This window comes from Oncorhynchus gorbuscha, linkage group LG04, assembly GCF_021184085.1.
Source record: "Oncorhynchus gorbuscha isolate QuinsamMale2020 ecotype Even-year linkage group LG04, OgorEven_v1.0, whole genome shotgun sequence".
NCBI lineage: Eukaryota > Metazoa > Chordata > Actinopteri > Salmoniformes > Salmonidae > Oncorhynchus > Oncorhynchus gorbuscha.
In genome coordinates, this window is record NC_060176.1 from 62,856,098 (window position 1) to 62,873,320 (window position 17,223).

Consider the following 17,223-nt stretch of genomic DNA (forward strand, 5'->3'; position numbering starts at 1 on the left):
GCTAGGCCCCTTAGTTCCAGTGTTGGGAAATCTTAACGCTACAGCATACAATGACATACTAGACTATTCTGTGCTTCCAGCTTTCTGGCAACAGTTTGTGGAAGGCCTTTCCTGTTTCAGCATTTGTATTTATTATGGATCCCCATAAGCTGCTGCAAAGGCAGCAGCAACTTTTCCCGGGGTCCGGCAAAATGAAGGCAGTTATACAATTTTAAAAACATTACAATACTTTCATTTACAGAATTCACAACACACTGTGTTGTGTGCCCTCAGGCCCATACTCCACTACCACATATATACAACACAAAATCCATGTGTACTTGTGTTTATAGTGTGTATGTTATCATGTGTTTGTATGCCTGTGTCTGTGCCGATGTTTGTGTTCCTTCAGTCACATTTCAGTCCCCAGCATGACAATCAGTGCCTGACCTCACTAATGCTCTTGTGACTGAATGGAAGCAAGTCCCTGCAGCAATGTTCCAACATCTAGTGGAAAGCCTTCCCAGAAGAGTGGAGGCTGTTATAGCAGCAAAGGGGGGACCAATTCCATATTAATGCCCATTAATTTTGAATGAGATGTTCGACAAGCAGGTGTCCATATACTTTTGACCTTGTAGTGTCTCTAGAATTCCAAAAATAGTATAAAAAATGGAAGTTGTCAAGGGCAGCAATGACTCATACAGGAGTTAAAATATCAGACATACAGAATGTTGACCTTTTTTAATTTAATCTCAGACCTCACAATGTAGAGCAGCAGTGTAAAGTTAAAGTATGTTTACTTACACAACTTTTAAGTACTACTGAAGTATTTTTCTGTACTTTACTAATTATATTTTTTACAACTTTTACTTCACTACATTCCTAAAGAAAGTGATGTACATTTTACTCCATACATTTTCCCTGAAACCCAACAGTACACGTTACATTTTGAGTGCTTAGCAGGACAGGAAAAGGGTCCAATTCACGCTCTTTATCAAGAGAACACCCCTGCTCATCTCTACTGTCTATGATCTGGCGGACTCACTAAACACACATGGTCAATTTATAGATGATGTCTGGAGTGTGCCCCTGGCTGTCCGTAAATGAAAAAAAATGGTGCTGTCTGTATGGCTTAATATAAGGAATTTGAAATCATTTTTACTTTTGATACTTACGTATATTTAAAACCAATACTTAAACCTTTACTCAAGTAGTATTTCACTGGGTGAAATTCACTTTTGCTTAAGTCACTTTCGATTACGGTATCTTTACTTTTACTCAAGTATGACAATTGGATACTTTTTCCACCTCTGATGTCAAGTGACCACTATAAAGAATATGGACTCGATTCTTGCTGAGTTTCAGGAAGAGGGGGGCTTTTGGAGGACGCTCTTTATCATCTGCTCATTTGAGTCTTTAAGTGTGAAGGTGACTTTAAGCTGGCCTGGATCCCACTTGTTAATGAAGAAAGGGTCTGCTGTGTCCTTCGAACTGTCCTCTTTACTTGTGTCCTCTATTTTCCTGCCACTCGCACATCCTGCGTCCTTATGGGAGTCATTTGACACCATACTCTTGAAGAAAGTCTCTTTTACTGGGTGACTTGTAGGTAGTGAGCTATACCTCTTACCCCCACCCAGCTGGCCCCACTCCCCCTGCAGACACAGGCCCTCTAGCTGAAGCTGCAGGGTGTCTGGGGAGCAGCTACGGACCTCCAGGCAGTAATCTGATGTTGCCGTCTCTAGGTGTTCATCATCCATGTGACCTCCAAACGTTCCTGATGTGTGGGCAGATCTATAGGAGGGAAACAATGATATCATGTTTGAGGGAAAGTGAATATTACCAGTTAGCTAATCCTGCGAGCCAAACAAACTGACAGAGTTGTCAAGGAAATGTCAGTGCTTGCCTTTGCCTGTCTTGACGTCTTCTCTGTGGCTCCTCAAGCATCACCTCATAGAAGCGCCTGAACACAGGAGCCGTGTTGTCACCCTGGTGGTATTTCTCTTGCACATTCTTCATAGGGTCTTAGGAGGAAATGTGATTTATCATCACATAACAAAAGGTGAAACAGTCTTGAACAACTAAATGTTTTATCAATGGTTACAGTAGAAAGTCTGAAGAATGCTCAGTTTTAAATGAATGAAAGAACAAACAATGTGATTTTACCTGAAGTTATGCCAGTACACTGTAATATACTTGGTCTCTGTGGGCCAACAGGTTTCAAAGGCTTCAAACCACCATTCCTCACATGGATTGATTTCCTGTACTGCTTAAGATCAATGCTCTTTAGGCTGGTATCAGCTCTGAGCTGACTCCGGCTGTCCTGCAGTGTGTCGGTCTTAAAATCATGTAGGTGTTGGGTCCTAGCAGTGTTTACCCGTGAGACATTGACACTCTGAAGGAAGAGACACATCATTGATGTTATCTTTCCTCTTTCCCCTCAATACTCATGAAAGAGTTTGTGTTAGCAAGAGTCAACTCACCTGTGATACTGCGCTTGGTATTCTAAAGGGCTTGGACATTCGGGAATTCCTGATCCTCAGTGGCGGCTTTGGGCCGGGGCAAGACGGTGCTGAAGTGCCGTCAAAAATAGGCCTAGCACCCCCAAGAAATAAATTAATAATGTTTTCATTTCAATATATATAATGAGTAAATTTTTCTGTCTCTCAAAATCCTGTTCTCACAAACGAGCTCTGACTGCTCAGGGTCCAGCCTACATAACACCGTGCCTCCTCATTGGCTCTGACAGAATGTCTTGAATTTGAGTGGTTGAAAAATCCATCTGACTGATAGTTCAAAGACATGTAAAATTTGCCTCTAGCTATCCCCTGATCAAGAGTCAGATCTTTTAAATCACTAGCTAAATTAGTTTAAATCAGGATGTGTGTGTATCTGACCATTGATCTGTTTTACGACCCGATTCCTATTGTTTCAAAATAGTTGCAGTTGACTTTTTGCAAAGTTGTAAATATTGGCTAGTAGCTAAAGATTTGCAGATAGCTGTGTTGTTTCCTATAGCTATAACAGTAGGCTACTAGCTGTAAAATATTGAACCCAAGATAATTGGCATTGGAGTAATGAAGGGCTGTTGTTTGGGAGTTAACCGTTGGTTTCTTGCAAACCCTAACATGATTTTCAATGACATGTTGAGTACATATGTATACTCAAAGATATTTGGTGATCGAGGTCGACATCGTTCTCCCTCACCACACGGACGTGACCGCGTGTGTGCATGTAATCCACCCCTATGCCGTGAACAAGCTACCCCATAGCTACCCCAGTGAAAAAATCCTGCCGCCACCACTGCTGATCCTGTTGATGTCCCATTCAGACAGCTCTCTTTGACTCCACTTGTCCACATTGACTGTCCCCGACCTGTTACAATGGGATACTAAGAACTCATCATAAAGAACCCTGAACCGACATCACACATCTCCATGTAACTGTGTTACAACTGGAAAGATGATAGTATCAGTTCCAGTTACAATCTCACACTACGTCATGTGTCTGGCCAGACTTGCATAGGCCTTCTCAAATGTACATCTCTAGCATTATTATCTTTTCATCTGGTGTGATTGATGTTAGTCTAATAGAATGTACAGTTTTGCTAGCCTACCGTGGATCAATGGAAAGCATTGATGTGTTCTCATGCTTTGAGGATGACTTGAAGCATGCTGACCTGCTTCTGATAGTATATCTTATCTGCATAACACAATAATATCAGAGGAAGAGACATGGCTATAGTTTTGAAACAGTTAAATGTCAGATGATTTGCAAATTGGTGCCTCTGGCATCATGATTCCCCTACCTGTTTTCTTCTCACTTGATTTGGAGTCTGTCTGGCTACTGACCTGGGCTGTAGCAGTGCTTTACCAATGCATTGCACAAAATCCAGGGGTGTTCCAGAGCTTTTTTCTGGTGCCAGTGGAGTGGTTTGTTTGAGTTTCCACAAACTGGACATTTTTATCTGTCAAAACATTGAATGTGAGAAAAATTACAAATGTGTCTTTATAGCAGGTAGGCTACATGATTATACAGAATGAACAAACTTTGTATTTTTTATTGTCTCAAATCTTAATAATATGATCATCATTGCTGCATTCTTGTGAATTCTTTGTCTAATTACCATAGCGACACCTATTCATTTAAAGTTCCTTGGTATTGCTATGGTAACTGGACAAAGTAAAGAATTTGGAATTCACAATGTAGAAATACTGATTCTATTCTTAGCATTTCAAGACATTAGACTCAAAATAGAATACAACAAATCTAAATGATTGGACTTATAGGAAAGACAAAGTTAGAATAATTGTTAACATTTTTTTTATTAGATAAATGTTTAACTGTTTATTTAAATCCATTACTCAAGAACTGTTCCAAGTTTTACACAATGACAACTGCCAATGCTACAGTAAGATTTCAAGCATGTAATTTAAGCATTCGGTGAAGTGGTTTCACATCCTGGCTATAATAAAGTTTGGGGTTTTGACTCATATCCACACAGGAAGAATAATTTGATCTAGCCCATATTTGTGCTTCAACACGTGGTTATGAGAAAGACCAATTCTGCTTCTGCCTGTATATATTACATATCATGGTTGTGTGCGACTACAGCAGACCAAATCCTCACATAGAAGTCAGGGGAAGTTCGAACTAGCTTGTCATTCAGGTCTTGTCCCACTGATGGACTGCAAGCGCAAGCTTAAGTAAGTAGCCTACTCAAAAGTAGATGTTATAACCTTTCATCAGGATCACAAGCTTCTCCATAATGCAGTATTTTCCTTTAAATGTGTCATTGTGTATAGATATTTTAACCTGCAACTAATTGGATTCTCATAAACTTTTCACAATTGTGTTCAGTTACACTTCCCTCTTGTTTTTTTGGACAGGCTAAAATGTGGAATCCAAAATGCTGGAGTATAGAGCCAAATGTAAAAACTTTTTTAAATTTTATTTTTTTTAAATATGGAGGGGAGTGTATGTAAGCTTGAAGTTGCTTTAAATCATATATTGTGCATATATTGATTGAATGTTCATTTTAAAATGTGGTTATACTTTTAAATCAGAGAATTCTATTTGTTTTGTTAGAATTAAAAGCTATTTTGTGACATGTGATGTCCCTGTGATAGTTGACTTGGGGTGAGATCTGTTCTCACTTCAAGTTTTACATCCTGTTTGGTGTGTTTTCAGTTCTACTGTCTGACTACACTGAACACCACCTTATAAGAATTAACAAGGATGCAACACACAATATCTGCATCATTTATTTTACAAAATGTAACGTTTCAGTTTCTTTGTGGTCTGACTAGTAATCCATTCCAATTTACTCTATTTTTTCTTAAGGTGAATGTTAATAGCCGGCATACCCCATACATCCCATCCTAAAATGAACAGCACAGTGTCTCCATCCGTGTTGCCTCTGGACAACAGAAGTCTCTCTGAGTCCTGTACAGTGGAACCCCAACACGTGTCCATCACTGTTTTCCTCCTGGTTGTCCTGGTTGGTTTCTTCCTCAACAGTTTCAGTCTGTGGGTCTTCTGCTGCCGTATACCACAGTGGAGCTCTGGTACTGTCCTGCAGTTTCATTTGGCTGTCAGTGACACTGTTATCACACCAGTTGCACCATTAATGGCAACATACTTTGTTATGGGTAGCCACTGGCCCTTTGGAGCTTTTCTGTGCAAGCTGAAGATTGCCTTGCTGAGCATTCACTTCTATGGCAGTATCCTGTTCCTAACACTCATCAGCATTCATCGATACGTGGTAGTTGTCCAGTTTAAAAGGGGCTCCTGTATGAAACGAAAGGCGTTTGTTCAGAATCTGTGTGCTGGAGTCTGGCTGGTTTTGTTGGCTAAGGGAATTGCCTGTTTCTTCTTATTAAACACAAGCCCAATGGGAAACCGCACACAATGTCTCAGCATTCATCAGGAAAAATACATTGACGTCTACTTCGCCATCAACTTCGTTATGCTCATCCCTGGGTTCCTGCTGCCTCTCTCAGTGGCAGTGACCTGCTATGTTCAGCTAGCAAGATCAATGTCTCGTATCAATATCAACATGTCCAAGGGCCGTGATATAAAGGCCAAGTCACGTAAAATGGTGGCCATGTGTCTGGTGATATTTGCACTGTGCTTCACTCCTCTGAACGTGATACGAACTGTGGCTGTCATATTAAAGAAGTACTTTCCAGAACAATGCAGTCTTCTCCTGCAGGTGGAGACTGCATACTATATCTCCTGGATTTTGGCTGGAGCAAACTGCTGCCTGGACCCATTGCTTTATTGTTTTGGATCACACAACTTTGTCAAGGCTATTCATAGGTCTCTCAGAAAATTTGATGTCAAGTTTAAAGAAGACCCGGCCACAAATGACCAGATCATCTATGATACTGCTATTGATTCTCCCTCCATTGATTTAGAAGACATCCACACCCAGCATTCGAACATGTCTTGAATAAGGAACCTCATAGTAGTATAATCACATTGGCTTATTGTTTATTGTGTTTGCTCAGTGTCTTTTTCATTTTTACATAAATAGTATCTAACATTGACATGGGACCTGTGAAGGAAGAATGTACAGGTAAGTGCCAAAATAAAGGAAACACTTGAGTAAACGAGGGATACAAAGTATATTGAAAGCAGGTGCTTCCACACAGATGTGGTTGTTGAGTTAATTGGGTAATTAACATCTCATCATGCTTAGCGTCATGTATAGAAATGCCCAGTTGCCTATGATTTTTGCTACAATGGCTAGTCAGTCAGTCAGTCACCCACCAGATCTCAACCCAATTGAACACTTATGTATGGTTTTGTCACTTTTTGTGTGGTTTGATGATTGCATTGCTGATGACGAAAAAATATTGTCATTACTTTCCCCGCATCATGCAGGAAGTCACTAGAGGTGCTCACACTGTCCCATTCTGAGAGCAGCAAGTGTGACTGGTGTAATGCAAAGCTTGGTAAGGTTTCTCTTATGGGTTTATAATAGCAGGTTGTCTCTGACAAAGGCAGATGGTAGAGAGATTTAATTTTACCTTTATTTTACTATTCTTATTTTCAATGACGGCCTAGGAACAGTGGGTTAACTGCCTGTTCAGGGGCAGAATGACAGATTTGTACCTTGTCAGCTCGGGGATTCGAACTTGCAACCTTTCAGTTACTAGTCCAACGCTCTAACCACAAGGCTACCCTGCCGCCCAAGATGCACATATTTGCTTACTGTTAACAATATACAGTTATAAATTGAGAATTGCAGTCTTGATCTTAATATCATGGTTCATAAATATTTAGTTGTAGGCTACCTTTACTCACATTTCAGATGTTTTTGTTTAAATCCAGATCTGTACCTGGGTTTGTGAACTGGATATTCTTAGACAATCTTACCATTGTGAGATATAATTGTTGAGAGGCAGTGCAAGAAAATGTGGCAACACAGGAAAAGTTCAATGCAATAGCATCCTTTGACATCAGTCTATGAAGTGTTGCAAGATACAATAAAATGGTTTAAATGCATGAAAATGAGAAACAACATTTTATAATTTAATTTTCCCATCCTAAATATTACTCTTCATAAATGTTTCCTTCAAAGGTGTTTTAAGAATATCTACTTCCACTCTACATCGATTTCTTCTCAAGATGACCAGCACAGAGTCTCCCTCCATGTCGTTCCAGTCCCTGACCACTATCCCAGCAAACATAAATGCCGACATAACCACCATCCCAGCCAACAGCAGTAACACTGAGCTCTGTACAGTGGAATCCCAACATGGTTCCATCCCTGTGATCCTAATCCTGGTCTTTGTGGTTGGCTTCCTCCTCAACAGCTTCACTCTGTGGGTCTTCTGCCTTCGTATACCACATTGGAGCTCTGGTACCACCATGCAGTTCAACTTGGCCCTGAGTGATGCCCTTGGCACCCCTGCAACTCCCCCGATGGCTGTATACTTAACCAACGGCAGCAACTGGACATTTGGACCATTACTGTGTGTATTCAAGATTGTCCTTCTAAGTGCACTCTTCTTCGGCAGCATCCTGTTCCTCATGCTCATCAGCATTCATCGTTATGTGGTGATTGTCAAATTCAACAAAAGCTCCCGTATGAAACAAAATGGGTTTGTAAGGAAGTTATGTGGTGGAGTTTGGTTGCTGCTTCTAGTAGAAGCTCTTGTCCTAACTTTCTTTCTTCCACCCAGTAAGGAGGGAGATAAAACCCAATGTCTGACCATCCATCAGCATGATCTGACAGATGTGTACTTTATCATAAACTTCTTCTTATTCATCTTAGGATTCCTTCTGCCTTTCTCAGTGGCTGCAGAAAGCTATCGTCGCCTGGCAAACTCAGTGTCTCAACTCAATATCAACTCAGCAAGGGGCCTTGCCGATAAGATCAAATCACAGAGGATGATGGGTATCTGCTTAGTGATATTTGGGCTCTGCTTTCTACCACTCAATTTAGTGCGGACAATAGGGGTAGTGGTAAACAAATACAGTGAAGGATACTTGTATTCATCCTGATGTCAATAGTTGCCTGATCCTCTGCTGTATTTTTGGGTCCCAGACGTTTACATTTCCGGTCGCATATTATGTGTCATTCATCCTGGCAGGTTTCACTTTTTAATTACCGTCATATTTATTTTTTTCCTCGACTTTTTCACTCCGCCTGGATCCTCTGCCGAAGCTAAGTATTAACATGTTTTGGGTCCCAGGCGAGGATTTACTGAAAGCTTCAGACGCAATCGTTAGGCTCCCCGCAGCTGGACAACCCCATTAAGCAGCAGAAACTTTCAACCGGTTCTCCCCATTTCAAGTGTGAGGCCGAGTCTTCTCTGGTCTCTACTCCTCCCGTTACGGGGTCTGAGACGCCGAAGCTTCCCACCATTAGCTCTGACAAATTGAAAACTCTAGTCATTGGCGACTCCATTACCCGCAGTATTAGACTTAAAGCGAATCATCCAGCGATCATACACTGTTTACCCGGGGGCAGGGCTACCGAGTTAAGGCTAATCTGAAGATGGTGCTGGCTAAAGCTAAAACTGGCGAGTGTAGAGAGTATAGAGATCTTGTTATCACGTCGCACCAATGATGTTAGGATGAAACAGTTCACCAAGCGCAACATAGCTTCTGATATCAGCTAGAAAGATGTGTCGGCATCGGTCTCTGGCCCCCTCCCAGTTAGGGGGAGTGATGAGCTCTACAGCAGAGTCTCACAACTCAATCGCTGGTTGAAAACTGTTTTCTGCCCCTCCCAAAAGATAGAATTTGTAGATAATTGGCCCTCTTTCTGGGACTCGCCCACAAACAGGACCAAGCCTGACCTGCTTAGGAGTGACGGACTCCATCCTAGCTGGAGGGGTGCTCTCATCTTATCTGCCAACATAGACAGGGCTCTAACTCCTCTAGCTCCACAATGAAATAGGGTGCAGGCCAGGCAGCAGGCTATTAGCCAGCCTGCCAGCATAGTGGAGTCTGCCACTAGCATAGTTAGTGTAGTCAGCTCAGCTATCACCATTGAGACCGTGTCTGTTCGACCTGGGTTGGGCAAAACTAAACATGGCGGTGTCATGTCTCACTAGGATAAAGACCACCTCCATTCCTGTCATTATGAAAGAGATCATGATTCACATCTCAAAATAGGGCTACTTAATGTTAGATCCCTTACTTCAAAGGCAATTATAGTCAATGAACTAATCACTGATCATAATCTTGATGTGATTGGCCTGACTGAAACATGGCTTAAGCCTGATGAATTTACTGTGTTAAATGAGGCCTCACCTCCTGGCTACACTAGTGACCATATCCCCCGTGCATCCCGCAAAGGCGGAGGTGTTATTTGAGAAAATAATTTAAAAAAAAATGACGTTTTCGTCTTTTGAGCTTCTAGTCATGAAATCTATGTCTCAATCACTTTTTATAGCTACTGTTTACAGGCCTCCTGGGCCAAATTTCTCACTGAGTTCCCTGAATTCCTAAACCTTGTAGTCATTGCAGATAATATTCTAATCTTTGGTGACTTTAATATTCACATGGAAAAGTCCACAGACCCACTCCAAAAGGCTTTTTCATACTAGTTTTTGTCCAACATGTCTCTGGATTTCACAGTCATACGCTGGACCTAGTTTTGTCCCATGGAATAAATGTTGTGGATCTTAATGTTTTTCCTCATAATCCTGGACTATCAGACCACCATTTTATTACGTTTGCAATTGCAACAAATAATCTGCTCAGACCCCAACCAAGGAACATCAAAAGTCGTGCATAAATTCAGACAACACAAATTTGATGCCCTTCAGACTCCTGCCTAACCAAAAGAGGACAAAAATCCGTTAACCACCTAACTGAGGATCTCAATTTAACAATACCCTAGATGCAGTGAAAAAACTAAAAAATGTCTCATAAGAAACTAGCTCCATGGTAACAGAAAATACCCGGCTCTTTAACGGAAATGGCGCCACACCAAACTGGAAGTCTTCCGACTAGCTTGGAAGGATGGTACCGTGCAGTACCGAAGAGCCCTTACTGCTGCTCGATCGTCCTATTTTTCTAACTTAATTGAGGAAAATAAGAACAATCCGAAATTCCTTTTTGATACTGTGGCAAAGCTAACTAAAAAGCAGCATTCCCCAAGAGAGGATGACTTGCACTTTAGCAGTGATAAATTCATGAACTTCTTTGAGGAAAAGATTATGATTATTAGAAAGCAAATTACACTCCTCTTTAAACCTGATTCCTCCAAACCTCAGTTGTCCTGAGTCTGCACAACTCTGCCAGGACCTAGGATCAAGAGAGACGCTCAAGTGTTTTAGTACTATATCTCTTGACACAATGATGAAAATAATCATGGCCTCTAAACCTTCAAGCTGTATACTGGACCCTATTCCAACTAAACTACTGAAAGAGCTGCTTCCTGTGCTTGGCCCTCCTATGTTGAACATAATAAACGGCTCTCTATCCACTGGATGTGTACCAAACTCACTAAAAGTGGCAGTAATAAAGCCTCTCTTGAAAAAGCCAAACCTTGACCCAGAAAATATAAAAAACTATCGGCCTATATCGAATCTTCCATTCCTCTCAAAGATTTTAGAGAAGGCTGTTGCTTCAGTCTGGTTTTAGACCCCATCATAGCACTGAGACGGCACTTGTGAAGGTGGTAAATGACATTTTGATGGCATCGGACCGAGGCTCTGCATCTGTCCTCGTGCTCCTAGACCTTAGTGCTGCTTTTGATACCATCGATCACCACATTCTTTTGGAGAGATTGGAAACCCAAATTGGTCTACACGGACATGTTCTGGCCTGGTTTAGGTCTTATCTGTCGGAAAGATATCAGTTTGTCTCTGTGAATGGTTTGTCCTCTGACAAATCAACTGTACATTTCGGTGTTCCTCAAGGTTCTGTTTTAGGACCACTATTGTTTTCACTATATATTTTACCTCTTGGGGATGTTATTCGAAAACATAATGTAAACTTTCACTGCTATGCGGATGACACACAGCTGTACATTTCAATGAAACATGGTGAAGCACCAAAATTGCCCTCGCTAGAAGCATGTGTTTCAGACATAAGGAAGTGGATGGCTGCAAACTTTCTACTATTAAACTCGGACAAAACAGAGATGCTTGTTCTAGGTCCCAAGAAACAAAGAGATCTTCTGTTGAATCTGACAATTAATCTTAATGGTTGTACTTCGTCTCAAATAAAACTGTGAAGGACCTCGGCGTTACTCTGGACCCTGATCTCTCTTTTGAAGAACATATCAAGACCATTTCGAGGACAGCTTTTTTCCATCTACGTAACATTGCAAAAATCAGAAACTTTCTGTCCAAAAATGATGCAGAAAACTTAATCCATGCTTTTGTCACTTCTAGGTTAGACTACTGCAATGCTCTATTTTCCGGCTTAAAGCACTAAATAAACTTCAGTTAGTGCTAAATACGGCTGCTAGAATCCTGACTAGAACCAAAAAATTTGATCATATTACTCCAGTGCTAGCCTCTCTACACTGGCTTCCTGTCAAAGCAAGGGCTGATTTCAAGGTTTTACTGCTAACCTACAAAGCATTACATGGGCTTGCTCCTACCTACCTCTCTGATTTGGTCCTGCCGTACATACCTATACCTCACAAGACGCAGGCCTCCTAATTGTCCCTAGAATTTCTAAGCAAACAGCTGGAGGCAGGGCTTTCTCCTATAGAGCTCCATTTTTATGGAACGGTCTGCCTACCCATGTCAGAGACATTCTCAACCTTTAAGTCTTTACTGAAGACTCATCTCTTCAGTGGGTCATATGATTGAGTGTAGTCTGGCCCAGGAGTGGGAAGGTGAACGGAAAGGCTCTGGAAAGCTCTGCCTGGCCGGTTCCCCTTTTTCCACTGGGATTCTTGCCTCAACCCTGTTACGGGGCTGAGTCACTGGCTTGCTGGGGCTCTCTCGTGCCGTCCCTGGGGGGATGCGTCACCTGGGGGGTTGATGCACTGTTGTGGTCGGCCTGTCTGGGTTCCCCCCTTGGGTTGTACCGTGAGATCTTTGTGGGCTATACTCGGCCTTGTCTCAGGATGGTAAGTTGGTGGTTGAAGATTTCCCTCTAGTGGTGTTGTGCTTTGGCAAAGTGGGTGGGGTTATATCCTTCCTGTTTGGCCCTGTCCGGGGTGTCCTCGGATGGGGCCACAGTGTCTCCTGACCCCTCCTGTCTCAGCCTCCAGTATTTATGCTGCAGTAGTTTATGTGTCGGGGCTAGGGTCAGTTTGTTTATCTGGAGTACTTCTCCTGTCCTATTCAGTGTCCTGTGTAAATCTAAGTGTGCGTTCTCTAATTCTCTCCTTCTCTCTTTCTCTCTCTCGGAGGACCTGAGCCCTAGAACCATGCCCCAGGACTACCTGACATGATGACTCCTTGCTGTCCCCAGTCCACCTGGCCATTGCTGCTCCAGTTTCAACTGGCCTGGGCCCTAGGACCATGTCCCAGGACTACCTGACATGAGGACTCCTTGCTGTCCCCAGTCCACCTGGCCATGCTGCTGCTCCAGTTTCAACTGTTCTGCCTTACTATTATTCAACCATGCTGGTCATTTATGAACATTTGAACATCTTGGCCACGTTCTGTTATAATCTCCACCCGGCACAGCCAGAAGAGGACTGGCCACCCCACATATGCTCTCTCTAATTCTCTCTTTCTTTCTCTCTCTCGGAGGACCTGAGCCCTAGGACCGTGCCCCAGGACTACCTGACATGATGGCTCCTTGCTGTCCCCAGTCCACCTGACTGTGCTGCTGCTCCAGTTTCAACTGTTCTGCCTTATTACTATTTGAACATCTTGGTCATGTTCTGTTATAATCTCTACCCGGCACAGCCAGAAGAGGACTGGCCACCCCACATAGCCCGGTTCCTCTCTAGGTTTCTTCCTAGGTTTTGGCCTTTCTAGGGAGTTTTTCCTAGCCACCGTGCTTTTACACCTGCATTGTTTGCTGTTTGGGGTTTTAGGCTGGGTTTCTGTACAGCACTTTGAGATATCAGCTGATGTACGAAGGGCTATATAAATAAATTTGATTTGATTTCAGGGTGGATCCTTCAGTGTGGGTCAGATGAACACTCAAAGAAGTACAACAGAGCTTTGAGTGAGTCGGAGACAGAGAGGTTATCAATTACATTGCAATATTATTGAATATATCACGTTCTATGTACAGTGTGCTGCTTTCTCTGTTTCATTTTCATGTCTCATTGATAATTATCTGGATTGGGGTCATATTGGGTCAACTTTTTAATGGTTAAACTAAATTATTTTTTATTTTCCTTGTGTATGAATTGTTATCATATTTTGTAATGTAATTATTGTTTCTTTGACCTTTTGCTTTTATTTGAGAAAATAATGTGTGAGGTCAATACCTGTTCAAAATCCGGATTAAAAGAAAATGTACCTCTATTTTTCTATAGTTCTCATTTCACAAGCTCACTAAGGTGGGAGTGTTGACTATCCATACAGTAGGCATATCAGACACCCTAATATGTCTCAGTCCTGTAACCAAAAACAATGTTTTACTTAGTCAATTTCAATTTGATGAATGAAAATTACATGGAATTCAAATGGATTTACCCCAATCACTTTCTGACAGCACCCCTTTTGATTTGAATGAAACCATCCATGAAAACCATGAAAAACCGCCCAGACCATTATTCCTCCTCCACCTAACTTTACAGTTGGCACTATGCATTGGGGCAGGTAGCGTTCTGCTGACATCTGCCAAACCCAGATTCATCTGTTGGACTGCAAGATGGAGAAGTGATTCATCACTCCAGAGAACGCATTTCCACTGCTCCATGCTTGGCATTGTGCATGGCGATCTTAGGCTTGTGTGTGGCTGCTTGGCCATGGAAACCCATTTCATGAAGCTCCTGACAAACAGTTATTGTGCTGACATTGCTTCCAGAGGCAGTTTGGAACTTGGTAGTGAGTGTTTCAAACTAGGACAGAGGTTTTATATACCCTACACGCTTCAGCACTCAGCGGTCCTGTTCTGTGAGCTTCTGTGGCCTACCACTTCGCGGCTGAGCCGTTGTTGCTCCTAGACATTTCCACTTTACAATAACAGCATTTACAGATGACTAAGGCAGCTCTAGCAAGGCAGACGTTTGACAAACGAACTTGTTGGAAAGGTGGCATCTTTTAATGTTCCACTTTGAAAGTCACTGAGCTCTTCAGAAAGGCCATTATACTGCCAATGTTTGTCTATGGAGATTGCATGGCTGTGTGCTCGATTTTATACACTTGTCAGCAACAGGTGTGGCTGAATTGGCCGAATCCACTAATTTGAAGTGGTGTCCTCATACTTTTGTATATGTAGTGTATTTGACCATTGTAGAAGTGCTCAGAAAGTTACTTTTTTGGACTTGAATGCCAAAACATTCAAGAGATAAAAGTGCTCAAAGTTGACCCTTTTTGCAAACTCCACAGTGCCTTGAGACATCAATGTCTTCATCACTGGAAAAGATAAACAGTTGAGATTGATATAATTTAAAAGCTTACAAACACAGTTGTCAAACTATCTTATAATTTCTTTCTTCTTAAATGTTTAATAAAATGTTTCATTTTCACAAGAGGTACGCGCAATGCTGTCGGGTGTACCCCAAATAAAATGTGATTCACATTGTTTTTAATTTAAAAAATGCATTATTCACATTTTCAAAAAGTCCATTTATATTTTCCAATGGGGCCATATATTTAGGTGAGATTTTTCTCTCGCCTGAGTAGCCTCGTTTCCCTGCCAAAAATACAATTAAACCATCTAGTGTTCAGCGAAATAACAACATAATGTCAAATACAGGTAGCCTAGTCAAATAATTCACATCCAAACACATTAACCGTTACTATCTTGCAGGAATTCCACTAATGGTCCGTATGTAGCCAAACGTAGCTGCTGCTCATGTTGGTATCTGTACTGATGGCACAAAAGCCATGACAGGAAGACATAGTGGAGTGGTAACACGTGTGCAAGCAGTTTCTCCCGACGCCACTTGCGTACACTGCAGCATCCACCGAGAGCCTCTTGCTGCTAAGGGAATGTCTGACAGCTTGAAAGACGTTTTGGACATTACAGTGAAAATGGTTAACTTTGTTAAAGCAAGGCCCCTGAACTCTTGTGTATTTTCTGCATTATGCAATGATTTGGGCAGTGACTATGTAACACTTTTACAACATACAGAAGTGCGCTGGTTATCAAGGGGCAAAGTATTGACACATTTTTTAAAATTGAGAGACAACCTTAAAGTTTTCTTTACTGACCATCCTTTTCACTTGTCTGACCGCTGCATGATGATGAGTTTCTCACACGACTGGCCTATCTGGGTGATGTTTTTTCTCACCTGAATGATCTGAATCTAGGATTACAGGGACTCTCCGCAACTATATTCAATGAGCGGAACAAAATTGAGGCTATGATTAAGAAATTGTAGCTCTTCTCTGTCTGCATTTACAAGGACAACACACAGGTCTTTCCATCATTGTATGTTTTTTGTGTGTAAATAAACTCAAGGTTACGGACAATGTCAAATGTTATATAGCGAAACACCTGAGTGAGTTGGGTGCGCAATTATGCAGGTACTTTCCCGAAACGGATGACAAAACAACTGGATTCAATACCCCTTTCATGCCTGGCCTACCAGTCCACTTACCGATATTTGAACAACAGAGCCTCATCGAAATTGCAACAAGCTGTTCTGTGAAAATTGAATTTAATCAGAAGCCACTGCCAGATTTCTGGTTTAGGCTGCGCTCAGAGTATCCTGCCTTGGCGAATCACGCTATTAAGACACTGATGCCCTTTGCAACCACTTACCTATGTGAGAGTGGATTCTTGGCAAATTATTTAAGACTGAGACTCTCTCCAATACCAGCATTGCATAGTTATGGTGCATCCTTTCAAGCACACCCTTCTCATTAACCTGTAGTGAGTTATTCACAATTTTCGATTAACAAATAAGGTTTTGTATGTAAGTTGGTTAAATAAAGAGCAAAATTTGTGATTATTATTATAATATTATTATTTGTACCCTGGTCCTATAAGAGCTCTTTGTCACATCCCACGAGTCGGGTAGTGAGAAAAACTCACACTCATTCTCATGTTTAATAAATGTATTTATAGTGTGTCTGTGGCAGGCTTACAATGATGACAAAAAACAACATTTGAGAGTGCGCTGACCCTGGTGCTAGAGGTGGTACGCAGCTGGAGGTTGAATGTTTGAAGAGGTAAGGGACTATAACATTTTGGGAACGACTGGTGTACCAGATCAATTGCAGTGGTATGAAGGGATAGGTCCATTCTATGAATTATATTTCTATGATTAAATCGACGCCCACCTTGTAATCAAGAGCATGTGTCTCAACCAATGGGGCACATAAACATTTAAAAAACTCCGATTATGTAAAATAGCGTCTAAACGAAACATATGCGAATATTTCAAGTTTACACGTTTATAAACAATTGACGTAAAAGGTTAAAAATTACTATGTTCATTAATAAACGTGTTAATGATATCAAACTCAAACGTTTATCTTTTCTAGTGATGAAGACGTGGATGTCTAAAGCTAGCGTGAGGTATGCAAAATGGGTCAACTTTGAGCATCTTTATCTAATTCAGGTCCAAAAGTCACTTTCTGGCCACTTCTGGGAAGTTTCGTTTTAAACAAAAGGGGTGCTGTCAAAAAGTGATGGAATTAAATGGATTTAACCATTGAAAAATAATATCTGATATTTTGTTTA

General features: G+C 41.5%; 2 protein-coding genes across 2 annotated transcripts; both read left to right on the forward strand.

Annotated features, from left to right (window-relative positions):
• Positions 1-3,858: 3,858 nt before the first annotated feature.
• Positions 3,859-6,445, forward strand: LOC124033367 (P2Y purinoceptor 2-like). Its single transcript, XM_046345384.1, has 2 exons — positions 3,859-4,682; positions 5,320-6,445. Exon 2 carries the CDS (start codon positions 5,324-5,326, stop codon positions 6,428-6,430), a length of 1,107 nt encoding a protein of 368 aa, XP_046201340.1. The 5' UTR covers positions 3,859-4,682; positions 5,320-5,323; the 3' UTR covers positions 6,431-6,445.
• A 1,158-nt stretch (positions 6,446-7,603) lies between these two features.
• LOC124033029 (P2Y purinoceptor 2-like) lies at positions 7,604-13,889 on the forward strand. The gene is made up of 3 exons (XM_046344954.1): positions 7,604-8,464; positions 8,682-8,713; positions 13,528-13,889. The coding sequence occupies exons 1-3, from the start codon at positions 7,612-7,614 to the stop codon at positions 13,582-13,584; spliced, it is 942 nt and encodes a 313-aa protein (XP_046200910.1). The 5' UTR covers positions 7,604-7,611; the 3' UTR covers positions 13,585-13,889.
• Positions 13,890-17,223: the final 3,334 nt, after the last annotated feature.